At 44.3% G+C, this 25,520-nt stretch overlaps 1 protein-coding gene across 2 annotated transcripts in view; it reads right to left on the bottom strand.

Moving 5' to 3' along the window:
* The window catches only part of plcb3 (phospholipase C, beta 3 (phosphatidylinositol-specific)), a 37,730-nt gene extending 17,303 nt beyond the window's left edge, over nt 1-20,427 (bottom strand). The window contains exons 1-3 of one of the 2 annotated variants that reach the window (XM_068587739.1): nt 19,763-20,427; nt 10,060-10,083; nt 8,023-8,109 (exon numbers count right to left, since the gene is read on the bottom strand). In XM_068587739.1, the coding sequence (XP_068443840.1) occupies nt 8,023-8,109; nt 10,060-10,083; nt 19,763-19,861 (210 nt within the window). In that variant the 5' untranslated portion in view covers nt 19,862-20,427. The remainder of the gene's footprint in view (nt 1-8,022; nt 8,110-10,059; nt 10,084-19,762) is intronic. The other variant, XM_068587740.1, reaches the window with a different exon arrangement.
* Nucleotides 20,428-25,520: the final 5,093 nt, after the last annotated feature.

Genomic DNA, 25,520 nt, shown 5'->3' with positions numbered 1-25,520 from the left:
CATTTCTTTGATTCACTCTTCACCTCCCCTCCTCCCTGCTGCCCTCTCCTCCATTCATTTTCTTAAGATTATAAAAATATAAAAAGGGCAACTAAACAATCACGAGAGCGCCACTCCTTTCCTGTGACTGTCTGACGTACGCGTTTGAAAGATCACCCCGGCTAAACATGCCAGTGGCACATGATGACGGCACACACGTGCACACACACACACACACTAACACACACACACACAGTGCCAGGACAGCCGACTGTACATCCACGCCCTCTGCCGCTTGGCTGTGACCCAACCGGCCAATCAGTGCGCAGGACAGACGAGGAGGGGAGAAGTCGCCTCGCAAGAAGACTTTAAAGGACACAGAAACATCAGAGAATTACAACAAAGACACCTTCAAACTGTTTTATGGCCGCGATGGGAGAGATGGCAAGGTGTTTAGAGAAAGAGAAGGAGGGGACACTTAATACCCCTGTGAAACATGGGACGGCTCTAGAACTCTGTCCACGTCGCCTCGTAGTCTTTCCTCCGCGTATTTCAACGAGATGACACTCTTCCCTTTCTACCTCTCCTTCACTATCACTCCATCCTGTATCCGTTTCTCTCTCCCTCTTGCTCTTTCCTCCTCATTCAATTGTTTCAGATTTCAGCGGTCTGGGGGAGGGTAAAAATGAAGGGGGAAACGTTTCAGCCACTTAGCCGACAGACTGATCCTGAGGGATTTGCAATCAGTGAAATATTAGAATCTAGATGGATGAGGATGAGAAGAAAAAGAAAAAAAAGAAGGGGAAAAAAAGAACATATAAGAGACATGAGGTCCAAATGTACCAGCGAGGAAAAACATAAAAGTGCAAATAAATAAAAAGGCAGAGCTGGACCAAAAACATATGAAACTAAAATAGTTGCTGTAATCATAAATCTCCCACAAAACACAAACATACACCCATCAGCGAGGGCAAACTTGCACGTACATGATAAATATGGCGTTGTATGCGAGTGTGTTAGTTTAAAGGAGTTGGGGATGTCCATATCTGTCCACTGAACATGAGGCGAGAACAGGAAAGCGTTTAGAGTGCGCATGAATGTTGTTAATAATCCCTCATTGCACAGGACAGCCATGTCGCCTGGCATGCGTGACGGGTGTTTTTAAAAAAGAGACAATTTTATGAACGTGCATGTTATTTACAGAAGAAATGTTGTCTAAAACTTCTTTTTTTTAAAAAAAATAGAATAACGTTTTGATGACCCAGAATTATCTTTATGGTTTAATTTCTTAGCTGTTCCTCCACACAGAGTCCCACTCGCTGAACAGACTGGTGGAGCACTGCATAGTGTACACACACGTGTACACACACACAAACACACACACACACACTAGACAATAGATTCGATACCGTGCGGTGTCTCAGTTCTTCATGCAGCGAAGAACTAACTGACTGTCCACTATGCTGTGAGAGTGTGTGTGTCTGTGTGTGTGTCAGAGTGACAACTGCTTTGCCATGTGCACGAACAGATAATGTCAACAGAAAGTGAAACGTGTGACCAAGCAGTAACCAGAAGAAAGGAGAAAGAGAGAGGAAGCTGTCACATTATCTACAGACACACTCAACTTCCGCTATGAACCGCTGTGTGTGTGTGTGTGTGTGTGTGTGTGTGTGTGTGTGTGTGTGTGTGTGTGTGTGTGTGTGTGTGTGTGTGTGTGTGTGAATGACACAAGTGTGTGTGTTTGTTATGTAAACCCCTTGTTCCAATTTAATTCCTTGTGGATGTTTGACTTGAGCCAAGGACATAATCTCTATTAGATCTCCACTTATACCTGCCAACTATCGTTCTACTTAAATTCAGATGACACACACACACACACACACACACACACACACACACACACACACACACACACACACACACACACGGCAATAATCCAGGAGAAATACTAAAAATGAGCTCGTTTAACTCAAAGATGTGCCGCTTCTCCACTTTACATCATCGATTTGGTTGGATGTCAGCTGACAGTTCATCCATTGAAGGAATAGCTGGCATTTGGGAAATCAATCCTTCTCTTTCTCGAATGAGAAGATTGATGTAACTCAACATGTCCCTATACTAGCTTAACTCATTGGGGAAATTCAATTGTATTAACTCCTCATTGGGGAAATTCAATTTCCCCAATGAGGAGTTAATAAAGTACTTCTTAAAGACTTTGAATGGGAAACAAAGGTAATACAATCAGCCGAGGAATGTGATTAGCCTCGTAATTGTCCCGCATGTATAAAACCACAGATTTACATTTTTACACCTTGGTTTTTGTACGGATCGAAAACACCAAACTATTTTAAACCCAAACCACCTCTTCTCACTGACACGGTTCAAATAACTTTAATACCACCAGCAACTCCAGTAAGTATGTGGTGACAGCATGTGGAGCAGTCCCCTCGGGTGTTTGTTTAAGTCACATCCCAGGTGTGTGTGTGTGTGTGTGTGTGTGTGTGTGTGTCTGTGCGTGTGTGTTCCACCCGCCAATCTGGTCAAGGTATGTCAAATCAATTCCACATCATTAGGAGGCTAAATTGGCCTTCTGTGGTAACTCCATTACATCCCTGGGGGCAAATGTCCTTAAAGCCTAAAGGTGCTATTGACATGACCTGTGCACCTTAAAGAAGGAGGGAGGAAATGAATGAAAGATGGGTAGGAAGTACAGAAGGAGAGCGGGAATTCAGAGAGAATTTAGAGAAAAGGGGAAATGTTAAAGGAGTGGGAGGAGGGAAGATGAGGGGGCAACGAAATTCCCCAGAACCCCCATGTCCCCGTCTGACTAACTTCCTGCCCACTTTCCCACGCCAAGAGAGAGAATGGATGGAGATTAGGAGTGTTGTTACAAGAAATTAAAGAGCAGTAACTCTGGTGGGAAGTGACCACGTGAGAAAATGCATCGATGACATGAAGAGGGGGCAAGAAGAAGAAGAAGAAGAAGAAGGGAAACAGTGAGATGGAGAATGGGGAGGAGAGAAAATCTCGATAGCGAGACAAAGAGCTAGAAAAGATGGAGAGCAGAGAGGGAGGAAATGTCATCCTTCAGTTTATATTAGAGGAACAACTTTTGCCTTCTCTCTCTCTCTCTCTCTCTGTCTCTCTCTCTCTCTGATGGCTACCAGCTGCCCCGAGACAGATAAAGAGGCAAGAAAAGGGGAGGAGGGGACACATCGAAGGTGGATTAGCCGTGTAGAAACAGGGCAGGAGCCAACAGCAAAAGTAATAAAGGATAGCCAAAGTAAAACAGAGCGACAGGGAGGATTAGCCGCAGTGCCAGGTGCAATTCAACTCGTCCCGCTGTGGCAGGTGAGGCTGCCCTCCGCCAGGGCGACACTAAATCAAAAGGTTCCCGTCTGTTTCTTGGAAACGTCATTTTAGGTGACGAATCACCTGCGCTGGCAACGGCGGTGTGGAAAATGATCGCAGAAACGCTTCCATGAATAAAACCTCACCTGGTCGGCCCTGCTGGGCCGCGCAGTGGAGACCAGGCTTTACATGGTGTTGCTCTTTAAAGTGACACGGATGATCAAATACAAGCCCATTCTACCACCGCGTGTCTATTCCCTGTAAACAGCATATTTGCTTTCCAACGAAAGGGAGGGTGAGATTGATATCTAGCGAACAGAAACATAGCGAACAGAAACGTATCCAGTACGAAGCATTGTAATCTGCGATAGAGGGCCGGTTAAAAAAGGCCAGAAAATGTGGCGATTTTTCTCCAAAAAGCAAGAAAAATGCATGGGCCTAGATCTTATAGATTTTACATATTTAACCTTTCAGAACAGTTTTCTTTTCGGTCAAATTAACTCGATGGAGGACTCTAAGATCCCTCCCAAATATCTTCATGCCCTCTCCTCCATCTGTCCCGCTGTTATTTCACCTCAAACAGTCTGTTCATCCGTTAAATACTTAAAGCGTCGGTTTAGGTTGCGAATGTAAAGAGGAGGTGGAGGGGTGTAGCCAAGAGGACAGAAAAAGGACACGCACAGCGGGGTCAGCAGGACGCTGCAAGCATATGCTGGAACAGATGTGTCCGGCATGCACTCTGCGCTCCGTGTCGGAGAATCGGTTTCCAGTCCGGACACCGAGGGCCCTGAGCAGCCATTGAAGGGGCCGCAACAGTTCCCAAGCAAAAAGGAAATAGATTTTTTAGCGTTTTTTAACTTAAAAGGGTATCGTGCTATGTATTGTCTTTTTTGTTTTGTTTGTGCAATAACCTTTTTTTTATTTTTTTAAAACAACTTACAAGGGAATACAATAGGAGAATGTGTATGAGACATCCCTGGACCAGCAGGCATTAAGAAACAAGTTTATGCAGGGAATTCCGTTTCAACGCCATCAAATGTGTTTCAGTCGTCTGAAGCGCGCTTCCTCTGCATTTCATGCGGCACATAAACCGTTTGAGAAACTGATGGAATATGCACAGTTTAATTGAAGCTGCCGCTTAAAACAAACCTGCTTTTGGACGCCATAAATCCGCCGCGTGGGATTATATCAATCCAAGGCGCTACATCAAAGAGCAGTAAACATGGTTAAATTTAGCGTCACCTTCAGTGTCACCTTTAGTTAGCGTCACCTTTGGAGATGCTAGGATGTTAATTTTACGGTCATTAATTTGAAACCTCATAAAAATGTAACCTCAATTTATACCTGCGGGACACCCATGGAATACAATAAGTAATATAAATTATCATGAACTCTGTCAACTACAAATGTTTTACTCGTCCTTCACTGATCATGTCAGTCACAACTTTATCTCAAAGATAGATTTAAAAGAGGCAGAAGTGGACCGTCAGAGAAGGCAAAGTTTGTGATGCGTCGCAGACCGCCGCTTGGTGGGCGTGTCTTCATCGGTTCACACCCCCGCCGCTGCGTGGTCGTGTCCGTCAGAGACAGTTGGTTGTTATCGCCACTGACTCAAGCATTATGGGAAATTCTGGGCTCCGAGTACGCGCCCACGTCAGAGGTCTTGTAAGCCGAACATTACGCAAAGATGGAGCGAGGGAGATAACTGAGAGAGAATGGGGACGGAAGGAGGGGAGGGGAACAGGGAGAGATGTCAGAGATTGTCAGAAAAGGATGGAAGAGATGAATTAATATCAGGCACAGCTGATCGAGCGGAGGAGCAGGAAGAACGTTGTTCTGGAGAAAAGACGTGTGAATGCCGTTCTAAAGAAAAGGTGTCAGGGAAGAGACGGAAACAAATGATGTATTGGAATAAAGAAAGAAATATAGATAGTTATTTAAAGGAAAGTGTTAAACAAAGTGAGGCCCGAGAAGAAGGGGACACGAAACAGATGGACATAAGTAAACAGAAAGGAAATGGATGGAGGATGGCAAGAGGAGGAACACCTGGAGAAAAGGTGGAAGGACCAGATGGATATACAAAAGGAGGAAGAAATGGAATGAGATAAACCAGAGTTACGCTGGAAATTTGACAAACCACGTCTAAAGGCGAAAGCGAGAAGAAGGAGGCAGGAGGTAGAAATGTTCTGGAGGACGGCTGGAGCTTAGAGAAAAGGTGCTTTTGAAAGACATTTTTTGGGTTATGGACTTTTGGACGTCCTCATATGCCTCTGCTGAGGATCTAAAATTGACTCTCGTGTGTGATCCAGTTCTCCTGACCGAACACAAGTACCCTGGATTTCACATAAAAGACATAGTCTTTATCGTCCCTGAATGGAAAGAGTCCTGAGATAACAGCAGGGCATCTCTCGTGGAACACTGTACCGTTTGACACCAAAAGTTTTTTTTTAAAAAGGGAGCAGAGCAGCAAAAATTAAAAACTGCACTGGAGATTAAATATTTTGGGCGCTCTATTCAGAGAAATGGGTTCCATCCAGAACGCCCTTGTCATCTGTGTAAATGCGTACTAACTGATCTCATTAATAATAGCTGGATATCTGTGTTGCCGTGTCCTCTTTCTTTCCAGCTCTGGTTCGAAACCGCCTGGGGAGCAACGGCGCTGATTTTTAAAGCTTCACTCTGGGATCACCAAAGAGTCCATATCCAGAAGAGTTGTGTCATTTCTACCGTCTGGATTCAATGAGCCAGAAGAGAGCCTGCAACGTTATAGAAAATACAGAAAAAAAGTTGTAGAAATGGACGCGTCGGCACCGGCCGCACAGTTGAACTGACCAGTGATCTCTGGGGAGTGCCGTTCAAAAACAACACAGCAACAACCGGGAAAAAAATCTATTTAAAAAACCCTTTAAAAGCCACAAAATACAGCTTTTGAGACATGTAATTGTTGTCAAATTGCAAACAAATAAAGACATACCATCAGTAGTCCACGCCTAACTCTGTTTCTACAAGTCTAAATTCACATTTCCCTGCCGATGGCCTTGGTGAGCTGAATATTTTGTGGCTTATTGCATTCAGTGGTCACCAGCGAGCTGCACTCTGCAGCTTCTGAAGTCACGCCAACATTAACAAAGATGATAAGCACTCAGTAAGTAAAGTAGGAAAAGCCAAATACGGGAGCACATAAACCAAATGAGGTAATGCTGCCGTCGCTTTAGCATTTCCTGGGAGGCTGCCGGACGTTGCCTTAGGAATTGTTGTAGTTTTAAGATAAAAGCCGACGCGGCAGTATGTCAGAGATATGTCGCTGACGTCTCTGTGATCACGCTCACGGGGGTTTAGTTTAGGAAAGGCTGATCAGCCTTCTCATCAGTTTCTCTTCTCATCAGTTTCTCTTTCAATCCCCTGTTCTCTTTTGGGCTTCTTCCCCCGAGCCTTATGATGCTACGTCTAAACAACCTGGAATTTAAAGTCGTGTGTTTATTGAGCCGTTTGCCGCCGTCGTCGTGTGGAGCGGCTTCACCGTTACAGATTCAATGACTGACGGACCGATTCTTCGCTAAACAGTGTCACGGCTGCACCTCGGGCGACAAATGGCCTATTATCACGAAGCCACACACGAACACACACACACACACACACGTGCGTGTATCAAGATAAAAAGAGTATTTAAAGCTTCTCTCTGTTATGCGAATGCATGAACACATGGGGACACACGTGCACAACAGGACTTGTGCTCTGGCCCAGATATGTTCGCACACAAACACACACACACACACACAAAGTCCAAAGGATGCAGACACAACGCAGTGATACTATTGGCAATCGACAGGTCATTCCATACATGCCTTTTGGATAAATAGCCAGCCAGAAATATAAAGAGGGACAGTGTGTGTGTGTGTGTGTGTGTGTGTGTGTGTGTGTGTGTGTGTGTGTGTGTGTGTGTGTGTGTGTGTGTGTGTGTGTGTGTGTGTGTGTGAGAGACAGAAGGAGAAAAACAGAGAGCGATTAGGATGGGATGAGTTAATTGAGCTGCCTTGAAATTTCATTTGATCCAGGAGGCCCAAAAATGTTTGACCAACACACACACACACACACACACACACACACACCTACCTACACACACACACACACACACCTACACGGTAGTGGTAGACGAGGAAGACAACAACGCAGAGTCTGCGGTGAATACAGGATTAAAATAAAACAGATCGGCACTAATCAGAATCTTAAAACCCGGCATCCTGCTGACTCACCGCCTATTGCGTCTAATCATGCACGCTAAAGGCCTAAAATCCAATATTACTAAACTAATGGCTAAAGCGCAGCCACCAAAGACATGGAGGGGGGTTGTTGGAAAGTCGAGATAGATGGAGGACTAAAAGGATGGAGACCACAAAGACATCAGCGAGACGGGGGAGCAGGGGAACAAATGGATGGAACCCATTCTGGGTGAACTAATGGACTGGATCAAACCACGATAAGAGACAACAAGAGAGGAGGAAGAAACTACGATTTGGAAAGACAGCCGGAAAGGAAGAATGTGGTCGAGTTCAAGTAAACAAATAACAATTGTAATAGCCATGTCGGCACTCCTGTTGGTGCATTAAGAAAACCATTGTGGTCTGCTATGGGGTGGCCCATTTGTATTTGACCATGTGTGTGTGTGTGCGTGCGCGTGTGTGTGTCTCTCACCAGGTTGGCCCCTCCAGTCCAGTAGAGATAGAATCCATCTGGGTCGACTTTCAGGGTTACCAGGGTGGGAGGACCGCTGTTAGGCTCCTAGACGACAACAGAAATAGAGACGTTAGACGGACGAACATTAATTTCCATCAGCCGGTGGAGAGGGTGAGTCAAACTGGCTGATGTCTGGGAACATGGCAGAATTATTACAATGATGACTGACTGGGCCAGTGTTCAGACTTTCACTTTCACCTAAACCTTATTTAGAGGAATAAGTGAGCACACCTGAAATATCACTAACATCTCATCTTGTTGCACGACATCAAAATCTAACCAGAAAGTCGCTCTGTGCCTTGTGAGGGTGTTTACGAGTGAGAGTTTGAGTATAAATATACCATTTTTATTTCATGTTTGGCTAAAACCTGTCAAAATAAAAGGAAAATAGCCTATTTTGTTATTTTGTTAAATGGAGAAGAAACTAACAAATGAACAGGTAAATGTAAATGGTGAAGTACAGTATTAAATAGGACTACATGGGTTGCATTTAATCTAAATAAAACAAATGATGTGTCACTTTGAGTTAGTTAAAATAAGATTACAATTTGTTTTTGTTATTATACGACTGAAGTTTTGAAAATGAGACCAAGGTCGTATGAAAACTACAGACTCCTAAATGAGCGGAAGTGTCGTTTCTGCTCGGTCACCTTGAGTACCATCACATCAAATCTTGTGGTGTGCAGTGGGCTCCTTGAGGGGCCCTAAAAAACGCACAGCCGTGAAATCCATTTTGCATCCACAGAAGCAACTTCTGGGGTGAAAGACGACACTGCGGCCGCTTTACAGAAGTCTCACAGCAAGCTATAAAAGCACAGAGCGACATCTAACAAGCTGTTTATGGCAGCAGCGTCTCTACTTGCCGTCATACGGTGCCTTGCCGTTACGGGATTGTAGACGGACGGAGACATTGTGCGTTTCTGTCGCGCAACAGCTGTTTTGATGCTGGAAGCCACACAGGTCGGCCAGCGTGAAATGTCATTCATGTGCAGCGTAATGACGGCTCATGCGGGAGCCTGCATCAACATGTCATTAGCATGTACATTACGCACGCACGCACACGCACACACACACACACATACACACACACACACACACACACACACACGCGCACTCTGTAATTACAGTGGTAAGCGGTCATACTACTGTCCAGCAGACAAACATGCCGTCCAGACATCCTGGGAAACAACGATGATGATCCAGATTGGTTGTTATTACAGTGACAGATGACTCACCTACACACGTCATCGTGAGCATCAATATCATCATCGTCGTCGTCACCATCAGATGGGAAGACAGAGAAACGTTTGCCAGGCAAAATTTTCCCAACGACGTACAGCAAGTTTGGTAAAGTCAACACACAAACAAGTAACCGCTGACCACAAACAAATGGTACTTCTTAAAAGTCGAGTTGAAACCAGGACAGACGGAGCCCATACAGAAATAATCAGTTTCATGTTGACATTTGAATAATCATTTCCAACTGAATGAAAAAACTGCATAACAAATGCAATCTAGCAGAATTGATACGAATCAATTCCTCAATCAAGCGTGAAACTAAACTAATTAAAAAGGCAAGCAAATTATTCAACGTTACATCATCACTGTGGAAGAATCCATGAAAGGATTTTATTAGATTTTATTCATGTATATATGCTGAATAATCATGCTTGCCTTAAATGGAGGGACACATATTGGTAGGTTGTAAAACAGATACAAAAACAAATTGCATCCCTGAATTCAAAAATACATTTTAGAGACAATGCAACTTATTTTTATGCAATGTTAGAAGCAGATTTTGTTACCTTCAGGCAGAGCCCGGCTAGCTGTTTACTCATCTTCATGCTCACATTAAGCTTATCATGCTTCTCATCCATCTCTAACCCAGGATGTGAATACACGTCTAAACTATTGCTTAAAGGAGTCTCCTCCGTTTTAGCTTTTGTAGCATTCCCAGGAAATGCACGTTTTGAGTGCATTTCAAGCAGAACATACCTTGAGTTTAGGCTCCAAAGTTGGCTAACGGGGAAGGAGAGAGAGCAGGAGTGGTGGATTGGGAGAAGGACAGAAAGAATATACAGGCAGAAGGAGAAAGATGGGATGAAGGTGGATAGGAGGATTGGAAGGAAAGAGTGAAGGGAGAAAGAAACAAAATAAGGTCAGGAGAAGAAGGAAGAGCGCACGAGATCAAAGCGAACCACATCACGAGACCTAAAGAAGCAACCGTGAATTCGGTGGTTTTAAAGTGGACATCCAACTCAGAGAAACTGAAGCCTGAGCTTGAATATCTGCAGTCGTAACAGCTCAAGCTTGTTCATCTTTTTGTCTGCGGGGTTTGATTTCCTGATGATGATCACAATACAAACTGGAAGGTTTGGAAGACCCCGATGTTCCCACAGCCAAACCAGAACACAGCAAATTCCATCCGCATCAGCGGGGACGACAAGATGCAAATCATTTGCAAATCAGAAGGTCTGTCGGGGGCGATAAAAGGCAAATGATACTATTGCTGGTCAACATGCAAGAGCCCCCTCACAATACGTTTTTACAGCCGTTTACAACTCCACTGTGGGACCGTGAGCCGCGTTGACGCCGTGGCCTTGCCTTCTTTAGGAGCAACGCAATTCACATGGTGGGGGGAGCAATACCATAGTGTTACACTCTACCTTAGTTTCAGGTGATTATACACACACACACACACACACACACACACACACACACGGGAAAACCTACTTTTAAACATTGTATTCCATTTCGGCCCTTAAGATCTCCTAAATCCTACACACTGGACCTTTGAGTGTATGGTTTACACACACACACACACACACACACACACACACACACACACACACACACACACACACACACACACACACACACACACACACACACACACACACACACACACACACACACACACACACAGTACTATGGTGGACCTACAAAGCTGAAGGAATAGAGAATCCATCAATATCATGAGGTCACGTTCAGCAGAAATAAACAGGTTATGTTAATACCCGGTCACAAGTCTGGATAAAGCAAAACATTAATAGGTTCTGCTCTGAGTTTGTCACGCCACATTAACATGTTTTATCAACCACCCTGCCAAATTTTTATGACAACCCAAAAAAAAGAAAAATCATAAAATATGGTTTTAAGATCGTAAAGAAAACAAGCAATATCCTCTTCTCTGAATCCCTGGGGGGGTGTCTACTGAAGGCTCTGAAACCACACCCAATCATGGGTGAGAGTTGATTACATAACATACCACAGTATACACCACATGTTGGCCTTCTCACCTTTGCACATTACTTTTTGCAGAATGTAAACGCTCTGTGGGCCGAGCATGCGCACCAGGGTGTAGCCTTATGCTAACGTGAATGGAGAAGAAAAAGAAGAATGAAATCGTCCGACTCCAGACGTTCCAAACATTACAAGGCTGAATCAACCCTACGACGGAGCATATGATGCAAGCGCAGGTTGAACAGGAACAAGCATGCGGTGTGCTCTCATGTGCATTCTGAAGGACACACAAAGGGCACGCCGGTCAGTAAAAGCTTACTTCATGGTCTGCAAACCCACCAATATCTACCCCAGTTTGCAAACTGTAGTGTTGTAACTCTTGAATGATGCCACGTGCTCTAGTTATTGTATGTTGTTAGAGGACGGGTTAGGCTAAGGATCGCTCTCATGCGTCATCCAGCTTTGACTTCAGACCCGCCCAAAAAACAGCACACACAAAAAACACTAATTTAAAAAAAGAAAACTTGAAAAACATGTATAATGAGTTTCAAAACAAATCTCAGATTTGACTTCAAGCGAATACTAAGTCACACCATAATATTTAGGACTCACTTGAGATTCAACAGTCATGTTCTCGTACATTAGATTCTTACATTTGATGGATGAGAGACATAATTCATAGTTAAGAGAGATATAAGTTGTCTCATACATCTTGTGTTACAGAGAAATGGTATTATACTTTCATAGCTCAAGAGCTGCAAGTGGAACAGAAACCTGTCTTCACCCTTCAATATCTCCCTCTCTCACCTGTATTTATTAGTTGAAACAATAAAAGGTGTCTCCAAACTGATGGACAACGGGCTCAGTTTATGTAACTAGTTGGGGAATTCCACGAGATCGGATACACACATGTACATTTTCCCAGAGGAATGTGATCTATAGGCTCATGTGACCAGTAATACAACATCGCCCATGTCGTCTTCAAGCCACACAGACAGACAGGAGCTGAACAAACACGCACACACACCATTTGGGTCAGATATATTTCCATGTTGTACGTGAGTTTTACATACAGTTACTTTGCTGCTACCATGATGTCGGTTACACTCCCATCTGTCTATCTTTCCTTTCCTTTCCTTCATCTTTCAATTTTACCCCATGTGTATTCACTACTCTACTCACTTAAATCATTTTATGTGTTTTTTTATTTTAATAGTTTAAATCAGGCAAAATGTCAAATATTCTCCAAATCCAGAATGAAAAACTTATCTTAAATTCAATGTATCATTATAAATTAAGTTTGGGGTTAAGACGGTTGGTTGGACATCCTGCAGACGTCACCAGAATGGTAATGGACACTTTGTCCACTACGTTCCAACATCTTAGAGATAAAGGAATAAATAATCAACAGGCTAATAATAATGAATACAGTCATTCATTTACTTTTTCTTGCTAAGTGCCACAGTAACTGCTCTGTAAAAGAAAGTTTTCTAAACACAACAAGGTCACTGTAGTTTCCAGCTGAAATAAAGACTAATGGTTAGAAACCTAGCCATGAAATCATTACCTCATGCCCTCCGCACAGTCAACTTGTTTACCATAAACATACACCCTATGGCGTGTTCTCAGTGTGAGAGTGGGTGGTACGTCAATAATTGGCCCTCACCCCACTCACTAATTAACTGCCACATGTCGGACTTCTGAAGTCTCGCCTCGCTTCCTTCCCTCATTTCTTTTAATGTCTTTCTCTCCCTGTCAATCATCCCTTCAATTCACTCCCCCCCCACCACTTTGAGTCCTTCTTTCCCTCCTTAATTGATTAAAGACCAGGTCTCTTTCTCCAGACCCCCTCCAGATGCCCTGACCCTCTGACAAACCCTTCATTACCTGGACCGTAATGTCAAACACGCACACAAAGTGGGATGGACCACCCTCTGTGGCCGAGGTCTTACGTGGACCGACACCCGCTAATGAGTCCCTCTCGAAAACCCACAATCTATGAGGGCATGCACGTGCAGAAAGACACACGTGGCTTCCACCTCTCCTCATACTGCCTCCACCGCAAATTAATGAGCGTTAATGAGCGAGTCGGGAGAATCTGATGAAAAAACAGAAGGCGAGAAAAGCGACTGGTCCGAGCGCACCTTTGGTCTGTCATAAGGTATGCATGTTCAGGGGCAGCTTGCGGGAGGGGTGTGAGCAGGAGGGCCAGTATGCACTTAGTGCGAGTGTGTTTGAGCTGCTGCTTTGGCAACATGGGAAAAGTTGATGACAGTAGGTAACCTTTGGACTCGAGAGAGAGAGAGCGAGAGAGAGAAAAAGAAAGAGAGAGAGAGCGATAGGAGAAAAGGGTGGGGACAGATTGGGAAAATGAGCTATAGAATATAAAACAGAAAGGAAGTCAGCACAGTTAATATTTAGTGAAGTGGTGAATGACGTGTGGTAGATGTGTTTATCAGAACTGCATTACATACTATAAGTGTAAACAGATCCAGAATTTGAGGGCACGACAGGACTCATTTCTCCATAGGGGTCATTTAACCTCCATCCACTCAGGAAATGGACAGACAGTTTCAGATAGCCTCTCCTGGAAGTCTTCAGGAAGTATTCAGTGTCATACTCAGCTATGAGCACAACAAGTGAGAGAAATAGATGTTTGAAGAATTTAAAAAAGGTTTGAGTTGTTTTATATATTTTTTAAAAATTGTCATTGTCATAAAGCTGAAAATCAGGTTAGTTTTCTCATGAAAAGCTGACGTGTTGGAGACGCACGGCATTCACAGGACAACCACGATAAGCAGGTCAGTGCTTGGTGACAAACAAAACCTCTACAACTCCACTGAGACACTTTAAAAAGTCTTGAAATGTAGATTATACAGGACTCTGAGGAGTGGGGGACCCTTAAACCTATAGATAAACCCTTTAAAAAGGGATAGAACGAACAGCAGACAGAGAGGAAACAAAACTAAAAAAGACAGGAAGCCGAGCGAGACTGGAAGAAGGAGGAAGAGAGAGTGATAGAGATATGGCCACAGAAAGAATGGGGAAGAAATCACACATGTAAGATACAGACACACAACAAGGTTACATGTGTTGCGAATGGAAGCGAGTTGGAGTAGAGTCCAGATGTCAGCCCCACACTTCACATGTGGCTGTGGTTGACCTTCCACCCCCACCCCCACACCCCCTCCTTCCTCTATCCATCCATCCATCGCTCGTTTCTCACCACTCTGTCAGGATGTTTCGCAGTGTTTCTCGGCATGGCGTCAGACCTTCGCAGAAGCCTGAGTTTCCTCCTCCTCCTCCTCCTCCTCTCTCGCTCTCATCCCCTAAACATTTACCCTTTCCCTGACCGATAAAGACAACTTGTGGCTCGTTGTTTCCTCGCATCTATCTAGTGCTAAACTGAGGGATCCACTTTTACTATGAAAACCCACAAGAACAGTTGGCAAAAAAAGACAGCAGGGCCCATTATGTTTCTCCCCCAAACGGTCACAATGACACAGCAGCGCTGACAGTAATCACAGAAGAGATCCGCTTCCAAAGTTGGAACCGTTTTAACTTCGGTATATCGGCCGCAACATCTCAGGTATAGAGTGTGAAGTCACCTCGCCTTGCGTGTGGACTTTTCAACACAGCGTATATCCACTGTAACACGGACTGTGTAGGCAGTCATTAAAAGAGACTATTTCAAGAGAGCAACAATTGTTCGAGGCTGCGACAGCGGATATTGTCATAATGCGCCATTCCTTTTAAACAAGATGTGCAGGATAGCCCGATAGACCATCCAGATGCACCGACAGTCAGCCAAACCACATTCCAAGGTGGTTGAGAAACAGATATTTGGCTGATTCCAACAAACCATATGAGTGACAGGAAGATGCATGCATGGATCACTCAAAAGTGCAGCACGTTGGTACTTAAGAGTCTCTTCAAACTAGACAGGGAGGGTGATGCCAAAAGTGTCTGTTTAGTTTGGCAACACAGGTCTGATAAACACTGAAGACAACAGAGGCATTAAAGTGTCTTTAGTGTCCGAAACTGTTGCCAACACAGTTTAGAGCTCCTCATAGTAAACTGTGGTGCGGTCTGGCTATATAATCCTGACCAAATTGCAAGAAAACAACATTAAAATGCCGCATTTTTAATGATGAGTCATGCTTCACTCAAGTTGGAGACATTTGTAAGCTGGAGCCAAAACCGTCGCATTCCCAAAACCGTCCAATTAATGGCCAGCTAGTGATTCCATGTGACTTTGTTTATGAGCCCCGTTCCACTCGTAATTGTGCAACGTGAACACAAACAAATCAAACCCAAGAAATTGCACGTTCTCCCCATATGGTTCTGAGCAAAGAAAACATGTGTTTGTACCCCGAGATGAATTATTCTTTTGTTTTCAAAAAACACTAAAAGTGTACATATACAGTGAGCGTTTCAAAAGTATATTCATGCAAAGGCGCATCATTCACAGGAACGTGGACTTGGATTAAAAAAATGGAATCACGATGACACGATGCAAATGTTTATATGAGGTGTGCAGATGATCTAGTATTTCTGCTTGTGTGCACTCCGACAGAGAGCCAAGCTGCTCTGCAGACACGCTGTCTGTCTCTGTGTTTAATTGGTTGTTTGGAAGGAATTTTAACTGAATTCCAGTTGGGATTCATCTCAATTGAATTGTGGCCGGGCTTCAGAGGGTGGGGCAGCAGCAGCAGCAGAGGGAGAAGGAGAGGGAGTGGGGGGGGAAATGGTTTAGCTCTGGAGCCTTACAACAAGCTCCAACAGGAAGTCATTCAACGGGAAAACACACACCCAGAACAAAACAACCACACACGGACACACACACATATGAGCACATGTGTGTGTATACAAGGCAAAACACAAAAGAGAGACGGACAATTTGGAATGCATTCCTCCTCCCCCTCCCCCCTGCATGAGTCAGAAAGTGTGTGTGTGTGTGTGTGTGTGTGTGTGTGTGTGTGTGTGTGTGTGTGTGTGTGTGTGTGTGTGTGTCATTTGAAAGCGCTATCTCACCGACAGATGAGTATCGGGTTGAAAAGTAAAGAAGGGAGAGAAAAAGAAAGAGAGGCTAACGGATGAAGGGATGAGAGGAGAGGAGACTGAAGATGAAGAGCAGCCGTGTGGAGGGAGGGCATGGTGATGAGGAAGGAGGTGAAAAGAGCACGACAGGGTCAAAAGTGGAGTTTTCATGTAAACAAACTACATTGCCCTCGGGCACTGTGTGTGTGTGTGTGTGTGTGTGTGTGTGTGTGTGTGTGTGTGTGTGTGTGTGTGTGTTTTAATTCTTTTCCCACTTTGCCAAATCCTTAAAGCAGTACACCACGCTTTTTGGGACAGTAGCCTGATGGTCACCTGTTAGAACCCAGACGGTCCCTTATTAAATAATCCCTGTGTCCCCGGTAGACGCTTACTTCTGAGCTCCAGAAATCTTGAACTGCACAGCTTTAAGACGAGCAGTTCTTTTGATTACAGATGGATCCATCTTATTTCCAGCTTACAAATACATCTTAAACAAACCTGAACGACTTCCAAGCAGCAGCACGGTACATTTTCTTTGTTTCCCATCTAACTGAGCCAAATTGAATCACGCTTTATTTGATATGGATTACCTTCAGAGTCCCCAGAGTCTGTTTTCAGCTTGTAAAAGAAAAGTGCACGTACACTGGCTTCGGAATAATTTACAAGGTTTCGAAGCGCTGCCTTCATACCAGGCATCTAAAAGCCCTATGAAGAAGGAAGTTGCCTGAGTAACTCAACCTCTCTCTGGACACTTATCCCATTATGCCATATAAACTAGACGTGAGAAATTTGTACATTTACTTTCATGTAAATCTGTTTTGGCTCGGTTGATCGCTTGTAAAAGACACCGTGCATATCAAGTGACGTTCTTGTGAACAAAAGGTTTCACAAAATGAAAATAAAGTTGTACAGGTGCAACAACTTCCTAGTTCTCCGCGTTCGAGGCATCGCCGTTCTGAAGTGTTACGATGGAGCCCAGGTGTAAATGATGGTCTGCATTAGAGTGCTAAATTATTCAGCGATGCAAGTCATCAATCGTCATTGTGACAGTCATGGAGTAAGGTGATCACCAGGAAGACTTGCAGACGGTCCTGCCTTGCTTTGCTTTATTGGAAGAAACCAGGAAGATGCCGTTTCTTCTTCAATGACTTTCCGACAAGCTGGGGATAAGTGGAACAATAAAAGATGTGAAGCCTCTCTCACTGAGCGGCGCAGGCTGGATAACTGCACCGTGGGGGCTACAATTAACAATTGTCGATTAGCACTGATTAGTCCATCAATTCATTTAGTCCACACAACCTAAGAGAATAGTGAAAGATGCAACGCAAGCTATTTCCCCAAGCTCAAGGTGTCATCAAGATATTTGATTTGCAATGAGAGCAAACAGAGAAATGAAGCAAATCCTCACATTTGGCCAGCTGGAACCACCAACGTTTAACATTTTAACTGTATTATATTTAACATAATACAGCTTTTTTGTTGTTGTCACAACTCATTTTGAGAGACATTTGGGATCTGATGACAGAAAAAGGGAGTAAATGAGAAATCACTTGTCCTAACACAGCATTTACATGATGGATTTGGCTGGATATCTCCAAGATCGCTTACGGGACAGGAAGATTAACACTAACTGATTGAAGATGGAATTTCTGCCATCTCAACCGTGGACTTGTTTTCTTATACTGATGTTCAGGATCTTTGACATCTTGTCCCCAAATGCAAAAAGCATTCCTACAATTATCCCTCTTCCACATCCCTGCTCTCCCAGATGTGTTCTCTCTCTCTCTCTCTCTCTCTCTCTCTCTCTCTCTCTCTCTCTCTCTCTCTCTCTCTCTCTCTCTCTCTCTCTCTCTCTCTCTCTCTCTCTCTCTCTCTCTCTCTCTCTCTCTCTCTCTCTCTCTCTCTCTCTCTCTCTCTCTCATGTTGACTTGAGTGGGCAACAGCAAATAGAGGGGATGAAGTATAAACAAGGAGAAAGCATGCACATGTCTTTGAGTGTTCACACACTTCTTCGGCAGCCTAACCATTTCCCGGGAATTCCCTTTAAGAGGGAGAGACAGAGAGAGTGTCAGTCTATGTGAGAGAGAGAGAGAGAGAGAGAGAGAGAGAGAGAGAGAGAGAGAGAGAGAGAGAGAATTAAAAAGGACATGGTATGCACTGTTTGCGTGACAAAACCCTTCTTCCGAGGCCACACACACACACACACACACACACACAATATGAAACTCTGTTGCTGATAAGTGGTTTTACATAAAAACTGGTGGTGTCCTTTTTTTTTGATTGGCGTGTGCAAGTAAAACCAAACCTAACCACGTATCAGCAAAGTACACACTTGGTATTGGAACTATGGACTTTTACCTGCAATATTTTGTTTGACGATCCACACGTGTACACACACACACACACACACACACACAAAATAGTTGGAAGACACAGGCCTACAGTCAGTGCCAGATCAGTCAGCAACTCCGTTAATCATTGATGGCCGCTCAGACACATGGACACACACACACCTACGTTCTCTACAGAGAAGATTGCAGAATGGCCCTGCAGTCTGCCTCAGAAAACCCCAACACACACACACACACACACACACACACACACACACACACACACACACACACACACACACACACACACACACACAATTATGGTCCCTGCTGACATGGGCAGGCTCATGTGAGGGTTGCCAAAAACGCCACCACAGCAATACACAGAAGGAAGAATAGAGCATTGGAAATGATACAATCCTTAGTGTTGACATGATGTAGAATCAACTTTGAACAAACATATACAAAGTACAATATGTCGTTTTTTCAGCTCAAAACCCCTCAAACGGAGGCAGCTTGTGTGGGATTCCCGCTCAGACAGGTGCTCTCTCCACTACTCCGCTGGGGGAAGAGAAGTACAGGAAGAGAAAGAAACGGGAAGGTTCAGGTCTGAACTGAACCTGAGCTCGAAGAAAACCGGCTCGACAAGAATTTAACACACACACACACACACACAAGCACACACAAGCACTGCAGCCTGCTGGTAACTTTTATACCGGGGGGTATCTGATGAACGCGCCCTCGCAGACATAGGGGGGCTTCTGTGTTCACAGCATTTCTGAGAGGCTGTGAACACACCTGCACACATTGTCCCGGTTATGTAGCTGTCACGCACACACACGCGCACGTACACACATACACACACACACACACACAAAGACGCTAGTCTCGTGTGTCACTTCATAACAAGTGGGCCTACTGTCAAAAGCAGACTGTCACGTCTCTTGTCTTTTAGTCAAAAGCTGAGCACTTTTTTTTTTACGGGGGGGGAAGAAACGAAAAGATTCCGCTTCACTTTGAGGCTTTCATTAACAGCGACACACGCGTTCAAGAGCCTCCGAGCACGAGACACGTTTCGTTCTCACCTCGTCCCACTTGATGAACTTGCCCCCCTTCTTCAGCGCTTCGTGGACGGACACGGGTTTGAGCTGCAGCGCGTGGACTCCCGGCTTGGCCCCGGCCATGGCGAGGGACTCCCTGCCCGGGTGCCAACGCCTAAAACCCGGCTACGGCGAGCTGGACTCCTCGGAAGGAACAACAACACACACACACACACACAAAAAAAACCCGCTCTTCCTTCCTCCTCTTCCACCCCGGAGCTGCTTCTTCTTTTCCGGGGAGAGAGTGACTTACAAGTCCGAGGGGAGGGGAGCTTTTTCAGACCCTGACCTCAAAAGTTGGTAAACGTCACCGAGAGTTTGAAGAACATGAGGAGTAAAATCCAGAGAGAGGGAGAAAGAGAGACGGGACGAGACCGTTTCAGCGCGCACCGCCGCTGTCTTGTCCGCGTCCACGCACCGCGGTGGCGCGCTTTCAACCCCCTCTTTTTATGATGAGCTTTGATTCATATATTTGTTTATTTGTGCCGAATCCTTTAATCGCGCACTTGAGCCCGCAGAGAGATCCTTTCCTTCCTTCCTCCCATCTGGTCGACCCCTCTCATCTCTCCTTACAAACTTTCTCTGCTTCCTCTCTCTCTCTCTCTCACACTCACTCACTCCCTCTCTCTCTCTCTTGCTCTCTCTCTCTCTCTCTCGCTCTTCTTCCTTTCTACTCCTCTCCTCCGTGCATGTTTTCTATAGAAAGAGGGAGAAGATTTCGAGAGGAGAGAGTGAGAAGAGGGAAGTCAGAGATTGTGTAAAAGGGGTGTGTTTTCATTCAATTCCTCTCGCCTGCCGCATGTGTCCTTAAATATACAGTGTGCATAAATTGTCACGAACATGATCGCGCCCTGTGTGTTTTCTTTATCTGAAATAATATTTGCTCAAAACTTTACCCACCCCTTTATATGTTTACTTCACCGCTGCTCCAAATGCTGTAAAAACTGTCGGCTGAATCCCATTAAAGGTGCGCAGTGATTTAGTATTTGCACTTTTATAAAGTGTGGGGACTTGAAAGAGACAGCTTTAAAAAAAAATTGTTAAAGCGAAAGTAACAGAGCCTGACTTTTGGAACCAGAGAAAGCAAGCTCCAAACGTCCTCCACTTCCCATGATCACCCATCACTATAAAGTGCATTTCATCCACTGCGAAACGTCAACGTGTTTGCTACTTTGTAATACAAGCTTTCAGTTGGAGTCTCCGAACCAAAAAGTACTACTTTTATGTCAAATTTTTATTTTTTTTACTTTGTAAAGTTTCTCCAGAGCCGTTTCTTTCATTCTGACCACATTGACCTTGATGTGTGAAATGTCCTTCATTTAATGAGCCCTCTAGTTCTGCAGTACAGATATACAACTTCCATGCATTTTACCACGGTGACAAATAATATGAATCTATGTTTATTGTAACAGAATACATCCACATATTAGCCAGGACTAATCTCAGGAGGCACAACATGATAACAGGCATACAAATAAGTAGGGAATGTTTAATATTCCTGTTTTATTTGATGAAATAGATCCCTTCACCTCTTCAGGCATCAACACACCTATCTAAAGTATATTCATTTAAAATATTATCATTTTAAATAAACTGTGAGAAACTCATTTCTCTGAACTGATGTCCAAAACGCCTCGATGACGGGTCACAAGGAGACGCTTCGAAGAGATTGTGGAACATTTTGGGAAAAATGTAAAGTCGCTTTAACGTCTGGGTGCTAAATGTGAAGCTAAAAACAGCAGCTGGTTAGCTTAGCATTGCAACAAGACTGGGAGCAGGGGACAGTAAGACAGCTGGCCCGGATTAGGCTGCAGGCTTGTTTAAAAGTAAAGCGCCGCATAGCGCCTCATATGTTTTGCATGTTGAATCTTAATCTGTAATTACTCATTTAAGATGTCAGATAGATGTAGTGGGGGAAAAGTTGGCTTAACATTTCTCTCTGGAACGTAGAAAACTATAAGGTAGTTATAAAGTATCTTTCATTTTTTGGATTTAGCCATCTATGTATCATATATCTAGGCAAGAAAGCAAATAAGTGGATTTCCCAAAATGTCAAACTGCTATTTTGAGAGACCACACACCATAGGTTGGTAAGCACTAACAAAGCATGAATAATGCAAAATGTTGAAGGTCCATCTCTATTTAATACCACAGACACACACATGCCATTCGACTGAAGTCTGCAGGAAGCAAAGGTATAATTAAAGGCTGTTTTTGCCTTTTATGACTTTCAATTATTTTCTTTGGTGTTGTCAGTGACTATGTGGGTCAGTAATGTTATTAAAAACATGGTGGCAGCCTTGGAAATGCACAGTAATCAGTTTAGAGGTCATTCTGGAGCAACGGGGGTGCTGCTCAGGCAGTCAGGTTGTGAGATTAGGGATACATTTAGTAAAGGATGATCTGCAACCTATAACCAGCAAATAATTTAGAGGGTTTGGGGGAAAGGTAATTGAAGCTACTGAAAGTCATCGGATGACTTTCCCCTGCCTCGTCTTGGTATCATGTTTTAGGAAGCGTGAGAGTAAAGGAGGCTGCACAGTTCAATCCTGTCCAAATCCCGCTGCCAAGCAACATTGGATTTCTCATAGAAAATAAAACACCCTACAGAGCAACTGATTTTTTGGCAATTGTTGCCATTCTCCAACTCCCTAACTACACCCGGCAGGAATGTGTGCTATGCTGCAGCCTGCTGACTGGCTGACTTCGAGAAAACCTGGTGGTGTGTTGTTTCCTTACCAAAACCATCGCGAGGAAGAGGAAATCCAAAGGAATCAATCAGAAATAATCTGTGATGAACAGAAAATTCAAAGCGGCTGGTGTCAGTGTTACATGACCCTGAGGAGCTGCACACACAGTGGGACATACATTGTTTAACAATTCAGCAGCTAGACTGACCGGCATTGAGGTGGTTACGCATGTGTGTGTGTGTGTGTGTGTGTGTGTGTGTGTATGTGTGTATCTTAGTTGCTGTGTGTGTTTTGACTGTGTGTGTCTACCTGCGCCGTTACACCAGGTAATTAAAGAAATCTGATCTTGAACTACCACACATGCATACACACACACACACATACACACATGCACGCACACATACACACACACACAACTGACACACACACATGACCTCTCATATGAAAACAAATAAATGATATACATATGCATATGCATTCTTTCAACAGTGCAGCACACATGCATAAGCAGGGATATTGTGTTTCGCTGCTGCATAACAAAAATGCACGCTATCGTTCCTCTCTATTCTTCTTAGGTGCATTTGAAGTGCATGCACCTGTGGTGTCAATAGACGGCCTCCTCCCTCCATTCAGCCCTCTCTCTCTTTTTGCCAATACACTCTCCCTTTAGGTCTCTCTGTCCAAGCCTCTGTCTTCCTCTGTGTTTTTTCTCTGTCTCCTGCTCACTCATTCCAACAGGTGGACATCAATAGGACACGACGGTGCACAGAGGGCTCATCAGTATTAACGGGGAATTAGACAGCAAATTATTTTGTACTTTGCAAAACAAGTGTAGATGAGCAGTCTGGTTTTTTTCTCCCCACTTAATCTGCGCCTCAAACCAACTTCTGATGAGAGTGCCGTGGTCCTGCTCTCTCGAACCTGAGATCCAATATGAGGATATCCTGACTCCTGTTTTTTTAGGTTTAGTGGCATGACATTTGATTTACTCAAGATCCCCAGAGGATGAACCCGCGTGACTTTGGCAATTCTCTGATCCTCTAGCACCACCAGCAGGTTGAAAAAACTCCAGAACTTCAAAGCATTATAATAGCAGAAAACAACTATAAGCTATGAAAATATTAAGAGGATAAATATCTACCTGGGGTTCATCCGTGTGTATTGTTATTGAGCTGCAAATGACGGGGATAGAAGCTGAAAGAGAAAAAGGGAGCAAAAGAGGACACGCTGACCATAAGGGAGTGTGAAGGTGATACAGGAAAGAAGAGGATTGAAGGCATTGTAAGGGGGACAGATAATACACAGGAAATCTAACTATAGCAAATGTAAGCTCTAATCATGTTTCGGTATTGACTGTTTTGTGTCAGTTTAACAAGGTCTGTCCTATTTCCTGTGTCACAATCAGGAAATTACAAGTATTAGAAAGAAAGAATGTCAGCAAGAAAGCTGGAAAGCATGAAGGAACAGGGCTGAGTTTGGATTAAGAGTAGCTGTCAGACACATCTAAGGGCCTGTTAATAAAGAAGGTTACGATAGAGAATACAGGGGGGACATCAGAGGTTAAAAGCGGAACAAAGTGAGTGACAGAGACACGAGGAAAAGAGTTTGCAGAGAAAAGGAAGAGCCACAACCACTCCTCTCTCTCTCTCTTTCCCTTTCGAGGAACAGCCAGATCTTTCTCTCCAACGCAAAGGCACTCACAAAGACACATTGTATTAAGACACACAGGCATATTCAGTGTCTCACTCCCCTTCAAGCTTCCCATCCCCACACACACACACACACACACACACACACACACACACACACACACACACACACACACACACACACATGTAAAGTACACACACAAGTTTTAATAAAAAAGGCCTGACTCAGTCAACAGTAGCAATAGAAGGTTTATCAGATTACTCTCTACTGCGCTGCTGAGATTTTTGGCCTGAAGTCGCTGACAGTTCACTCCAGTCCGGACCAATCCGTCTCCATAACGCTGCACGGTTGTAGTCTCCCGAGAAGCCATCATGTGGGCTTGTGGGCAAAGTGCTGATTGTAGTTTTCCCCCAGGAAGAGGCATTCAGAGACAATGCAGATGGATGTGACGGCCGGGAACAAAACTATCTTTCATGATAGTTCCATTCGTCACTGTCCCTTCCTCTGCAGCCTCAACATGCTCCACATGGGGGACTGCACACTGTACTCCTTCCTCCTGTCACCACCTGCAATGTAATCCTGTACTACCATCCAGTGGCTGCGTGGCAACACTACCGTTCCCACTGTGCAGCGCTGGCTGGATTGTGCAACAGTTAAGAATGTGGACGCACTGGTTGCAGCTCTGATTTCCTGCGCTGTGAGAATCATGGGGGTGTAGCCTTACCTGTGTGTGTGTGTGTGTGTGTGTGTGTGTGTGTGTGTGTGTGTGTGTGTGTGTGCACAGCTGCCAACCACAGCGATCCGCGTGAAGCGTATACGCTGGGTGAAACACCATTGTGTTTACAAAAGCACTTCATAAAGAACACATGCTGAAGCAAGAACAATGGGATTCCAAACTGAAAATCAGTAGATGAAATGCAAACCACACAGAATACAAGTCAATACGTTGTTGAATTCTAACCATATTTCTTTCACGCATCATGTGAGGTATGTCAATCAATAAGTGAAGAAATTAAAAATCTGGGTTTGAAGATTCCTCCCAACTCTAGATGCGTCTCCTGAGAAGTAGTTGACTCTGACCTCCTTGTGGAAGGCTAGAGAAAATAGAATGTGTTTATAATCATAAACAATTGCATTATTATTCGTGAGTACCTGCAAAGAATGGCCAGAAACACAGTGAATACAAATGAACTCATGTATGGATTACTAAATGGGCCTCCTAGGCCCAGGGGCCCAAAGTGTTTGCCCCTCCCCCTCCCCGACCTTGTTGACCTTCAGCTACAAAATGTCACTCAATGAGACACGACAATCAGGAAGCGACCTCGAAATTGACAACAGAGGATTGTAAAACGACAAGAGACGCATGTCTGTGCCCAGAGGCCCGTCGTCACATGACCCTCCCA

The sequence above is a fragment of the Clinocottus analis genome, unplaced genomic scaffold, assembly GCF_023055335.1.
Source record: "Clinocottus analis isolate CAN_PGR_092001 unplaced genomic scaffold, fCliAna1.0.p SCAF_21, whole genome shotgun sequence".
Taxonomy (NCBI): domain Eukaryota; kingdom Metazoa; phylum Chordata; class Actinopteri; order Perciformes; family Cottidae; genus Clinocottus; species Clinocottus analis.
The sequence above is the reverse complement of the archived record's forward strand: the minus strand, read 5'-3'. Positions and strand labels throughout refer to the sequence as shown.